The sequence below is a fragment of the Erinaceus europaeus genome, unplaced genomic scaffold (genome assembly GCF_950295315.1).
Source record: "Erinaceus europaeus unplaced genomic scaffold, mEriEur2.1 scaffold_763, whole genome shotgun sequence".
Lineage (NCBI taxonomy): Eukaryota > Metazoa > Chordata > Mammalia > Eulipotyphla > Erinaceidae > Erinaceus > Erinaceus europaeus.
Window position 1 is genome coordinate 38,414 of NW_026647901.1, and position 13,147 is coordinate 51,560.

Sequence of the window (13,147 nt, forward strand, 5' to 3'; positions counted from 1 at the left end):
AATGACCTTGGGTCCATACTCCCAGAGGGATAAAGAATAGGAAAGCTATCAGGGGAGGGGATGGGATATGGAGTTCTGGTGGTGGGAATTGTGTGGAGCTGTACCCTCATCCTGTGGTATTGTCAATGTTTCCTTTTTATAAATAAAAAAAAGAAAATTGAAAAAAAAAAAAGAAACAAGATCAATCTCTGATCTGAAACAAAAAGTAAAAATAAATACATTTTGCTTCCTCAGCATTGGTTATACAATGTTTTCTGTGAGGAAAATTAGAGATGGGGGGGCAGTGGCACACCCGGTTAAGCACACATAGTACTAAGTGCAAGGACTCGGGCAATAATCTGGGTCTGAGACCCCAGCTTCTCACTTGCAGGGGGTATGCTTCACAAGGGGTAAAGCAAGTCTGCAGGTGTCCATTTCTCCCTCTCTCCCTTTCCCTCCCCCTTTCTCTCTCTTCTCTCAACTGTCGTATCCAATAAAATGGGAAAAATGGTTGCCAGGGACAGTGGATCTGTAGTGCCTGCACTGAGCCCCACCCCCCCAAAAAATAATGGATGTCTTGACCTGTGAATCTCTTGTATCCACTATGTTCCTTGCATTAGGATGGTATACACAGTGTAAAAAAAAATATTCATAGACAATAGTGAATGAGTATTCCAAAATGGAATGTTTTAGTATTAGAAAATTCTAACCTAAGAAGGTTTGTACACCTGTCCCTTTCAAGACCTGCACCATGATGAGTACATCAGATGATTATACATTCTGTATTCTCAAACAAAAGTGAACCTTGGAGGCTTTTTCCGTATATTTCAGCTGGTCCTTAAGCCTAATGGAGTCATTTAGTGGATCTTTCAAGGCAGGGCTTTATGAGTAGGACTTCCAGTTTACATTTCCTCATCCATATAAAAGAACAGACCAACTATTATTTTAGATTTAAACAAAAGCAGGCAGTCCTTTATCTCTCTATGGGGAATTGAAATCAGGATTTTGTTCTTTCCTGATTTCCTTACCATAGAAAGAATCATGGTTTTATTTCATGAAATTTAAAATAAACCAGGACTAAAGCCTCAACGATAGTATAATAAACATTATTTATCACTAACATTTAAAATTGTGCAGTTTCAAAAGTGACTGTTTAAGCTTTTCTTAATTACTCAGGTACACACTGCCTAGACAGTATTTTCCAATTTAATAAAGCAGAACTATAAATAGTTAAGTTAATACATGTATCAGTGAAAGTATCTAAATGCTATAAATAGTGATTCTCATTAAATTTACTTCCTTTGGTACTAAGATAAGCATAAATGGTTTCCTTAAAACATGTTAAAGGAAATAAAATTTACTTTTGGACTTTGATCCAGATATAGTAAAAGTAGATAACCTCTTGATTATAGTAGGAAAAGGAAAAAATAAATATGTCCAAATATATTATGAACATAGAAGGATGGACGTAATTTTCATATGTGGCTTAATTCAAATAATTTAAATCTGAAGCCTGGAAGTGTCACATAATGGCAGTTCTGGGCTGAGGGCACATTTGATGTAGATGGGAAGCTTCTGATAATCACATGGAGAATTAATAGATTAGGGGGCCAGGTCTGGTTAAGCACACACACTACAGTGCACAAGGCTCTGGGTTCAAGCCCCTGGAACCCACAGTGGGAAAGTTTCTCAAGTGGTAAAGTAAAGCTGCTGGTGTCTCTCTGTATCTCTATTTCCCCCTCCCTTCTCAATTTCTGTCTCTATCCAATAATAAATAATTGAAAAAAAAGTATCAACAGGTTATATCAGGAGTCAGAGTGGATTAAGTATGAAAAAATATCTATAAACACTTTTCAGTGAGAAAAAGAAAGAAGAAGGTTAAGATCAGACAATGGAACTTGAGGACAAGACAAAAAGTTAACTCTTCACCTTTTTGATTACTTCATGGCCACCTCCCAGAAATCTTCTTTCCTGGTTCTTCATGACAGTGTACACTTAGGTTCTTGTATTATTTGATCATCATTCTAATTGCAAAGGTTTCAAACTGACACCCATATCCATTCTTTGCTGCCTCTTTTGCCTCTAATATTTCACTTTCCCACGTATGTAGTATTTTATTAATTTATTTTACATATTTATAGTAAATGATTATTATTACCTTACTAAAGATTTTTGAGACTGTCCAACGATCTAAATACTGATTCAAGTGCTATGCTTTCCACAACCTGGTAACAATATGCCTTTTCACTGTCATTTTTCTCCTTACGTGGCAGTGAGGCATAGAAGAAAATAACTAAAATTTGGAGTCAGATCCAGGATCAAAATACCAACTGTCTCAACTGTAATACCATAAACAAATCACTTATTACTTTGTGCCATTTCTTTGTTTATTGACAAGTGCAAATAGTAATTGTGGTGAGCTGGCATTTGTGAAAGCTTTTGCACAATTGTGGCAAAAAAATATCTGCACCTGGGAGTCGGGGGGTAGTGCAGCAGGTTAAGCGCACGTGGGGCAAAGTGCAAGGACCTGCACCAGGATCCTGGTTCTAGCCCTCCGCTCCCCACCTGCAGGGGAGTAGCTTCACAAATGGTGAAGCAGGTCTGCAGGTGTCTGTCTTTCTCTCCCTGTCTCTGTCTTCCCCTCCTCTCTCCATTTCTCTCTGTCCTATCCAACATGACAACATCAATAACAACAATAATAATTACAACAACAAAACCAGGGCAATAAAAGGGAATAAATAAATAAATAAGAAACAGTTACTTTCAAAAAAATCTGCCTCTATGGGTAATAAACTCAGTAGATGAGTTGAGCCTTTTCATGTCACAGGTAGTGTCTGCCTTGTATGAAGTTATTTATTTAACACCAAGGTTATCACTGGGGCTCAGTACTTGCACAACAAATCCATCTCTCCCAGTGGCTATTCTGCCCGCCCCACCCACCAGCCCCACTCCTTTTACATTTTTTTTTATAGGACAGAAAGAAATTGAAGGAAGGGAAAGGTAGAGAGAGAAAGAGAGAGACATCTGCAGCCCTGAAGGTGGGGACCAGAGGCCCGAACTCATGTCTTTGCGCACAGTAATGTGTGTGTTCAGTGGATTCGTCATCACCCCCTAAATGATGTTTAAGAACTAATGGAGGGAGTTGGTCGGTAGAGCATAGGGTTAAGCGCACGTGGCACAAAGCACAAGGACCAGTGTAAGGATCCTGGTTACAGGCCCCGGCTCCCCACCTGCAGGAGAGTCGCTTCACAGGCAGTGAAGCAGGTCTGCAGGTGTCTATCTTTCTCTCCCTCTCTCTGTCTTCCCCTCCTCTCTCCATTTCTCTCTGTCCTATGCAACAACGATGACAGCAATAATAACTACAATGATTTTAAAAAAGGAAAACAAAATAAATACTTTTAAAAATCTTTAAAAACAAACAAAAAAAGAACTAATCTAAGTAGTCCACTGGACCTTGCTATAAGAGCAGTATGGATTTGAGTCCTGGCACCACACAGGAGTGTCATAGCATCTGGGGAGTTTTGGTGCTGGGAAGTCTCACCTCTTCATGTGTATATGTATCTGAATGAAAGTGGAGTATGAAACCCTGCATGTGCTAGGTTCTAGCTTAAAAAAAAAAAAGAAAGAAAGAAAGGAAAAAGAAAGACACTCACTTAAGCACTGATTAATAAAGCAATTCTGTCTTTATTGGGGATTTTAAAAATAGGTTATCAGAGTAAAGGAGCAAGTCCCACTGTACAGCCAAGCTTTTTAGGTGTAGTTATCTCACAGACCCATGGCTAGGTGGGGTATTCTTTACCCATGAACTAAGCTAAGCAGCAATATCTGGAAAACAGGTCTCTCTGTCAAAAAAGATGAAACAAAAAAACCACTGTAAGAGTTAGAAAATCATATTTCTGTTAGACTTAAAAAAGTGCTTGTGAGGGCTGGAGAGACAGCTTAATGGTATTCGAACAACTTTAATGCCTGAGGTTCTAACTCCAACACCATGATAAGCCAGAGCCGAGCAGTACTCAGAAAAACAAGCAAGCAAATATACAGATTTGTAGTTTCACTTGAAAGTCCAACATGAAGAAAATACAAGCTCTCAATATCCCTTCCAAAGAAGAAAAAGGAATTTTTGTTTGATTTGACCCCTTTGTGTATTATATTATGAAAATATTCAGTGAATACATGACAAATAAATGGATGAGCAAATGAAATTAAGAGTTAATGGAAAAGCAATGCATATATCTTCTATATGCATGATGCTAAGCACACAGACAATTCTTAGTAAGTGCTTGACTGGCTAAAGATATGAATGCATACTTTAGTTCATCAAAGACACTATAAACTGGGCTGTCAAATAAGTCAGGACACATTTTTGCACAGAAAATCAGAAAAAAATGCATCATAACTTTTCCAACAGCCCAATATATCTTAAGCTAAAATTATTACTACCTATATATTTCTACTTCAATATTTTATAATTTTTTAAAATTATATAATCATTTCTCATAATAAAAGTGTAAAGCTTAAAAAATGACTAAAGAGAAATGAGATTAGAAAATTAAATACCTATTTTTTTGGGGGAGAATATGGACAGAATATTCACCACAGAAAATTTGATCCAAAAGGCTGAGAAACACATGAAAAAATGTTCCAAGTCTTTATTGTCAGAGAAATACAAATAAAGACAACAATGAGATACCACTTCACTCCTGTGAGAATGTCATACATCAGAAAAGGTAACAGCAGCAAATGCTGGAGAGGGTGTGAGGTCAAAGGAACCCTCCTACACTGCTGGTGGGAATGTCAATTGGTCCAACCTCTGTGGAGAACAGTCTGGAGAACTCTCAGAAGGCTAGAAATGGACCTACCCTATGACCCTGCAATTCCTCTCCTGGGGATATATCCTAAAGAACCCAACACACCCATCCAAAAAGATCTGTGTACATATATGTTCTTGGCAGCACAATTTGTAATAGCCAAAACCTGGAAGCAACCCAGGTGTCCAACAACAGATGAGTGGCTGAGCAAGTTGTGGTATATATACACAATGGAATACTACTCAGCTATAAAAAATGGTGACTTCACCGTTTTCAGCTGAACTTTGATGGACCTTGAAAAATTCATGTTAAATGAAATAAGTCAGAAACAGAAGGATAAATATGGGATGATCTCACTCTCAGGCAGAAGTTGAAAAACAAGATCAGAAGAGCAAACACAAGTAGAATCTGAACTGGAATTGGCGTATTGCACCAAAGTAAAAGACTCTGGGGCTGGTAGGGGGAGATAATACAGGTCCAAGAAAGATGACAGAGGACCTAGTGGGGGGTTGTATTGTTATATGGAAATGTTATGCATGTACAAACTATTGTATTTACTGTCGAATGTAAAACATTAATTCCTCAATAAAGAAATTAAAAAAACACTTAATTTTTAAAAGTGTGTTACATTTATACACTGAACTTTTTTCCTCAAGCATTCCGAAGTTTTTTTTATATTTATTTATTTTTCCCTTTTGTTGCCCTTGTTGTTTTTTGTTGTTGTATTCATTATTGTTGTTGTTGATTTCATTGTTGTTAGACAGGACAGAGAGAAATGGAGAGAGGAGGGGAAGACAGAGAGGGGGAGAGAAAGAGAGACACCTGCAGACCTGCTTCACTGCCTGTGAAGCAACTCCCCTGCAGGTGGGGAGCAGGGGCTTGAACCGCTCGCTGGTCCTTGTGCTTCAGGCCATGTGTGCTTAACTCGCTAGGCTACCTCTCTACTCCCAGTTTTTCTTTTTCTTTTTCTTTTTAAAATATTTTTTAAAACTCATTTTATTTTTTTTTATTTATTCCCTTTTGTTGCCCTTGTTGTTTTACTGTTGTCATAGTTGTTGGATAGGACAGAGAGAAATAGAGAGAGGAGGGGGAAGACAGAGAGGGGGAGAGAAAGATAGACAACCTGCAGACCTGCTTCACCGCCTGTGAAGCGACTCCCCTGCAGGTGGGGAGCCGGGGGCTCGAACCGGAATCCTTACGCCGGTCCTGGCGCTTTGTGCCACGTGCGCTTAACCCACTGCGCCACCGCCCGACCCCCTCTTTTTCTTTTTTTTAAGTATCTTTCTTCTATAACCAAAATCTTCCTTCAGTCACAAAGCTAAGACTCAGTAAAATCAACAAACTATATATATATCACTAAGGGGCAGTCCTGGAGTAGATTTCAGACTACTTGAATATTACATATAGAGTGGATACATTTCTGGAAGTATGAAGTGAGCCTGGCATATTTAGAGAACATAAATACAACTGTCTGGCTGAAATGAAGCAGGGATGTTGAAGAGATACAAGAAGCCAGGCTAACATTTTAACATTTCTGCTGTGTTCACATATTAATTTCTAGCTTTAAAGACTAGTTTTTCTTGGGAGTTAAATGTGACTAACTGGCTCTCTTCAAATATTATTATTTTGGAATTCAAGTTTTTTCTTCTGCTTTGTGTAATAAATGATGAAAGTGAAATATCTACTAACTGCAGTGATCCCAACGCAGACTAATTTGCCTAAACTACTTTCTCGTTGAGGGAGATATCCTCTTCCTCTGCGTTTCTGAAACTTGTGATGCAAATGCTCCCGCCCTTTTCTGAGAACACAGAAAAGTCTGACTCAGGCAGGGAGCAGCAGGTCTTGAAAAAGCCCCAGCCCTGTGCACTTCCCTAGCCCGCTGAGCGCCACCGCTAAGATGAAGCTAGCGAACTGGTATTGGCTGAGCTCCGTGGTCTTTGCTGCTTATGGCTTTTTGGTGGCGGCAAAGAATGACACAGAGGAAATTAAAGATGAAACAGCCAAGGACTCATGCCCGGTCAGACTGGAAAGCAGAGGGAAATGCGAGGAGGACGGCGAATGCCCCTACCAGGTGAACCTGCCCCCGCTCACAATTCAGCTCCCAAAGCAGTTCAGCAGGATTGAGGAGGTGTTCAAAGAAGTCCAGAATCTCAAGGAAATCGTATATAGCCTGAGGAAATCTTGCCAAGACTGCAAATTGCAGGCAGACGAGAACCAAGACCCTGGCAGAAATGGATTGTTGTCACCTAACACAGGAGCCCTAGAAGAGACTGATGACAACCGGGTTAGAGAATTAGAGAGCGAGGTTAATAAGCTGTCCTCTGACCTAAAGAATGCAAAGGAGGAAATCGGTGTACTCCAAGGTCGCCTGGAAAAGCTGAACCTTGTAAATATGAACAACATAGAGAACTATGTTGACAGCAAGATAGCAAATCTAACATTTATGGTCAATAGTTTGGATGGCAAATGCTTTAAATGTCCCAATCAAGAAAATACACAGCCGGGTCCAGGTATGTATAAACGATGTTTTCTTATCATTCGTACCTGAATCTTATACAGTTAGACAATATCTTATAACCATTCAACTAAGCAAATAAGTTAAATAGACACTCAAATTAAGACATTTGTTCACTAAGGTAGTACAGAGAAAAAAATTCTTTGCAAATATAAACACAAAATGATAGAGGATCTCATTACAAAAAAAAGCATAGTTCTGTCCACTGGAAGATACTTTCACTTCCTAGGATCTTACTTACTGATGCTACAGTTACACACAAACAGAAGTAGGGACAGAAGAGTTTCCAAATGTGTCAATATAGTTAATTCATTTATCTCCTCAATGAAGTGTTTGAAAACAGTAGAGATGAAGATGCATTTGCAGCTGTCCTACTTGTTAACTGGAAAGCCATTCCTTATGGTCCAGTGACTATCCCTTTTTAGGAGGCAACAAAAGATCTTTGAAAGATTTTAGTAAGCAACATGCAATTTAGGGTCCTGGCTATCTAGTGAAAACAGGAGAAATCATAGATGGGACAACTGCAGCAATTGGCTTTATGTATATGAAAAGTTTTTGCTAGTAGCACAAAAAACATTTTAAGGAGACAGTTTAAGGATGCCACTAAGAGAATCATAACTTTCTTTTTTATTTTAAGTTTTCACTTAAATAAAGTCAAAACATTTAAAACTAGAACTCATCCTTCCAATTTAAATTAATTAGATTATATATGTTAAATACAATAAACTTAACTGCCTCCTCTGCCCATGAACTGCTTTGCTAGTTGTGGCAATGATTCACCCAAACTCTTAAATTTCCATATGTGTTTCTGGGACTATATCAACTAATAGTCTTGTTATGTTCAATACTTTGGAAAGTCATCTCTAAATTAGGACTGCCATTTACCATGACTGTGAAATAAAGGGATGTGATACCTGGGGCAGGGGCCACATTCACTCGGAACAAACACATGCCCTGTCTTCAGGGCATTTATCAGTGAAAAACAGGTGACATTTTAAAGACCATAGCTGCAACTGTTATTGGTTGCTTGTACCTGAATTTACCCTGAATTTACCCTGAATATCACAAGGTTAACAACTCAAATGCCACTCCTGAACATAATTTGACACTGCATGGCAACTCACAGTGGTACTAACAAGACACTGTTATCTGTTTTTTCATTAAAATTTGGGGGAGAAGTAAATAATATTTTAAGTTCTAGATACATAGAACCAAACTTTTTTTTGCCTCAGAATAGTATTATCTGGTACAAATTTTAATAAAAATAATCTGGGAGTATTTGTATTAGGTTCTTACAGAACCATGTTAAGTGATTATTCACTTATTCTGAACATAATCATCTGCCACTTTTTTTTTAAATAAAGGAAATTAGATATGTGAAAAAGTGGCTAGTTTCTTAGATAATAAAAATAAGAATATTGGCACATCATTGAAGAAAAGTATTTTTAATTGTCAAGCAAGTAAAATAAATGATTGTATGACTAATGCTGTATATTACAGTTTTAATCGTTTGGAACATACTCCATAAAAATCTTTGACAGTGGAAGTTATCATTCCCTTTAGGTGAAAGTAAATAGAAAACTATTCTTCCTCTGTAGAATAAAATGCATTTTCAGGAGAGTTGTATTTACTTGACTTTCAGAAGCAAGGAATGTAGTAGTCACCAGAACAGGTTCTGCAGGTGGCTAGATCTGTGCTGGATCTGCCACTTAAGATTTCTGTGAACTTGGGAAAACCACTGCACTGGTAGTAATATCTCTGTCATACATGCAGATTAAAAGTGAAAAATGTAGGAGTCAGGTGGTAGCACCGCGGGTTAAGCGCAGGTGGGCAACAAAAGGAAGTAATAAATATATATTTTTTTTAAAAAGTGAAAAATGTGATCAAGTCCTTGGCAGAATGCCTATAACATATTGTCTTGCTAAATATTACTTAATTATGGGGCAGAGAGGTGGTGTACCCAGTAGAGCACACAGGTTTCCATGTTCTAAAGTTAATGCACTGAACCAGGTTCAATCCCCTGGTTCCCACCTGCAGGGAGGAAGCTTCATAAGTAAGAAGTCAGTTCTTCAGATGTCTCTCTTTCTCTTCCACTCTACACCAATCTCTGCCCCCCGCTCCCTCTCAATTTCTCTCTATAAAAAAGGGGGGCAGGCCATGGGACAGTGTATTCATGGTACAAGCGCCAAGCCTCACCAATAACCCTGATGGCAACTAAGTTTTTTAATTACTAAAATCATTACTTTCATTATTATTCATCTTGCTTGTTTGTCAATTACCAATGTCATTACTAACTATGTATATGTTGGAGAGCCTTGTCTGCTTTATAATACCTTAATAATAATAATAACTTTAATAATACCTTTATAATACCTTCTGAGACCTTAACAAGCACTTGCTAAACAGGTTCAAAGCTAAATTTAGGAGAGCAAGAGCATTTCACCAGTGATTGATCGGGTTGAAGTATGTTTTCAAGTATATAAAGAATTCTTAAAATGCATAGTTTATATTAACAAAATGTAATGCTTTTTTCTTCCCTTTTTAGTTCAACATCTGATATATAAAGATTGCTCTGACTACTATACAATAGGCAAAAGAAGTAGTGAGATCTACAGAGTCACACCAGATTACAAATACAGTAGCTTTGAAGTTTACTGTGACATGGAAACCATGGGGGGAGGCTGGACAGTGCTGCAGGCACGTCTGGATGGAAGCATCAACTTCACAAGAACATGGCAAGACTATAAAGCAGGTTTTGGCAACCTCAGAAGAGAATTTTGGCTGGGGAATGAAAAAATTCATCTATTGACCAAAAGTAAAGACATGATTTTAAGAATAGACCTTGAAGACTTTAATGGTGTCAAGCTCTATGCCTTGTATGATCAATTTTATGTGGCCAACGAGTTTCTCAAATACCGACTACATATTGGCAATTATAATGGCACAGCAGGAGATGCCTTACATTTCAGTAAACATTACAATCATGACATGAAGTTTTTCACCACCCCAGATAGAGACAATGATCGCTACCCCTCTGGGAACTGTGGGCTTTACTATAGTTCAGGCTGGTGGTTTGATGCATGCTTGTCTGCAAACTTAAATGGCAAATACTACCACCAAAACTACAGAGGTATTCGTAATGGGATTTTCTGGGGTACCTGGCCTGGTGTGAATGAGGCACAACCTGGTGGTTATAAGTCCTCCTTCAAAGAGGCCAAAATGATGATCAGACCCAAACACTTTACACCATAAGTCACTAATATTCATTCTTCTGGGCATTTATTATGTAGTAGGGCAATTAAGTTCATCAGCACTTTGGAATATGTTTCATATTCCTTTTCCATGACTAAAAATTTCATTCTGAACAATGTGTTCTTATGCTGTACTGCATTTGAAATAGAGCCAAAAGTTATACACATTAAATGAGTCTTTTATTGCTATTAAACACTGTTGTCTAAGTTATCAGTTGCCAGAAAGAAGAAATGCTGAATTTTATGCATTAAGTTTATAATTATCTTAATTTTTATTAATCAAAAAGTCTTCTATTGCATTACATGCTATAATAAATATAACAGTTTATTCAACAGTCTATATTTCATACAAATGATCTGTATATTGGCTAAGATTTAAACAGTTCTGAAGGGATAGCACTGCATGCTGACTGTAAAGTTAATCGTCTCTGAATACCTTAATGCTCATTTTGAGATGAACATACTCAATGTGTGACATTTATTTTGTTTCAGAAAGACCTTACAAGATTTTAGTTTCCAGACAAAGGGACATACATATAAATAAACATATTTATAGATAATTCATGAAGTATAAAATATTTGACATTTAAAAAGTGGTAGTATCACATCATTCCTAAACGCATTCAGAATGATAATTAATTCTTAAAGAGCAGGGTTTAAATGTAACCCACTTACAGCTGATAACTTTAGATGGTTGATGGTGAAAACTGCATTAATTTAAAAATAATCTTTTGCTGTTTTGTATGCATAATCATGAATGATTTAAGGTTGTGTACTACTGTACTTAATTGACTACTGGGAGATTTTCTTCTGGAGCAGTAGATTTGGCCTACGTAGGGAACAAAACATTTATTTACAGACTATAGTATGCTATAATATAAAATTCCAATTTTATATCCAAAGTAATGATATAATTCACTTCTTAGAAGGCTGTTTTATATGACAGATAGATTTATAAAAATTGAATTTTGAAATAAATAGAACAGTATTCAAATATTGTATGTTTTAACTGTAACTAGTCTCTTGCTTAGTTTACTATCAGAAGATTCAAATACAGATGTTCATTCCTTAACCAACCAAAGGTACCTGAAACTTTCATAATTGATTTTCGAATGCAAGATGTCATACTAAAAAATACATAAGGAGAATGTAATTTTCACCCCTTTGAAAAGGGTAAGTTCACAAAGAACATCAATATTCTGCTGCACATTTGGGAATAGTTTCTAGAATAAAATTTGAAATAATATATCATAATAATATATATCACATGTGAATCACAGAAGCACATCCAATATCAATTTCTAGTATTCTTTTCTAATATAGGAATTAATTAAAAAATATATTCACATAGATGTATTTTTACTTATTTTATTTGAAAATTATTGATAGTATGCTATAGAAGTTACTTTTCCAAATATTGTCATTAGAAAACACTGTAATCAAAAAGAAGCAAAATAGTATTTTTGAAGTATACAATATGCAAAGTTTTGGGGTAAATGTAATGATACCAAGCTATTAATAATGCTCTTACAATGTTAAAAGCAAAGAAATGCTGACAGAATTAAGTGGTAATGAAAATGCCAAACAGTATTACTGTAGATTTTGAAGGTTACATATATACTTAACAGGTATCAGCTGTGTATAATTACTCTTTATTTCTTTATTTTCTGTTATTTAAAAAGGACTAAGAATGTTTTGATAATATACAATGTATTTTAGATAAGTGTCATATACTATGTAATTGTTAAGTATATATAAGCTCAACTGTATTTCTATACAGTATTTTAAGGTTTTAAAGATAAAAACCTTAAAATACTGTTCTAAATAAAAAGTGCTCATACACAGAGTGTCCACTAGATATCATTTCAGGAAAATCTGATAATTCATGAATTCATGTAGATACTCAAAAATTTATCTTCCTACCATTCCACCTTATTGCAAATCATCTTTTTTTTCATTTTCCATTATACTTTAATGGTGCTTTTCTAATAAAAATTTTGTAACATAAAGATTCTTTTCAAAATCATTTCGTGTTAGTACAAAATGTATTTTGGACTTGGACGGTTCATAACATGATGATTGAAATAGGTTAACTCTGCATCTATTGCCATAATACATGCCACTGATACATGCTATTGTTCATTGATGTTTATTGACTATTAACAAATAAATCATTTTAATGTTGTTCTGGTTCCATTTGAGGGGAGATGGGGGTGGAAGTTACCAGCACTTTGAATTTATGTGATTCTAGCACTCCTACTAGACTCTCTCTCTTTTAAATTTTAAATGGAAACAGAAAGGAAGTGAGGAATAAAGAGTAAAAGAGGTAGAGAAAGAGAAGAGACACCACAGCACCACTCCACCATTCATAAAACATCCCCCAGTGCCATGCATGGTGCTTCTGTGCGGTGCAGAGTGCTCAAAATGAGGTCTTTGTGTATAGTAGTGTGTGCTCTACCTGGTCAGCTCCTATTGGTTACATTTTAATGGCTAATATTTGTTATCTTAAGATTTAATTTCAGAGCTTTATTGTTCTTTAAAAATATTGATAATATTGTATTATGTTTTTAGAAATTTCAATTGACAGTGATTCT

General features: G+C 36.4%; 1 protein-coding gene across 1 annotated transcript; it reads left to right on the forward strand.

Moving 5' to 3' along the window:
- Positions 1–6,600: 6,600 nt before the first annotated feature.
- On the forward strand, positions 6,601–12,737 carry FGL2 (fibrinogen like 2). Its single transcript, XM_007530799.3, has 2 exons — positions 6,601–7,297; positions 9,848–12,737. The coding sequence occupies exons 1-2, from the start codon at positions 6,685–6,687 to the stop codon at positions 10,552–10,554; spliced, it is 1,320 nt and encodes a 439-aa protein (XP_007530861.1). The 5' UTR covers positions 6,601–6,684; the 3' UTR covers positions 10,555–12,737.
- Positions 12,738–13,147: the final 410 nt, after the last annotated feature.

Coding starts and splice junctions, on each gene's coding strand:
- FGL2 (XM_007530799.3), top strand. CDS start 6,685: ATGAAGCTAGCGAACTGGTATTGGCTGAGCTCCGTGGTCTTTGCTGCT. Junction 7,298..9,847: donor AAATACACAGCCGGGTCCAG/GTATGTATAAAC, acceptor TTCCCTTTTTAG/TTCAACATCTGATATATAAA.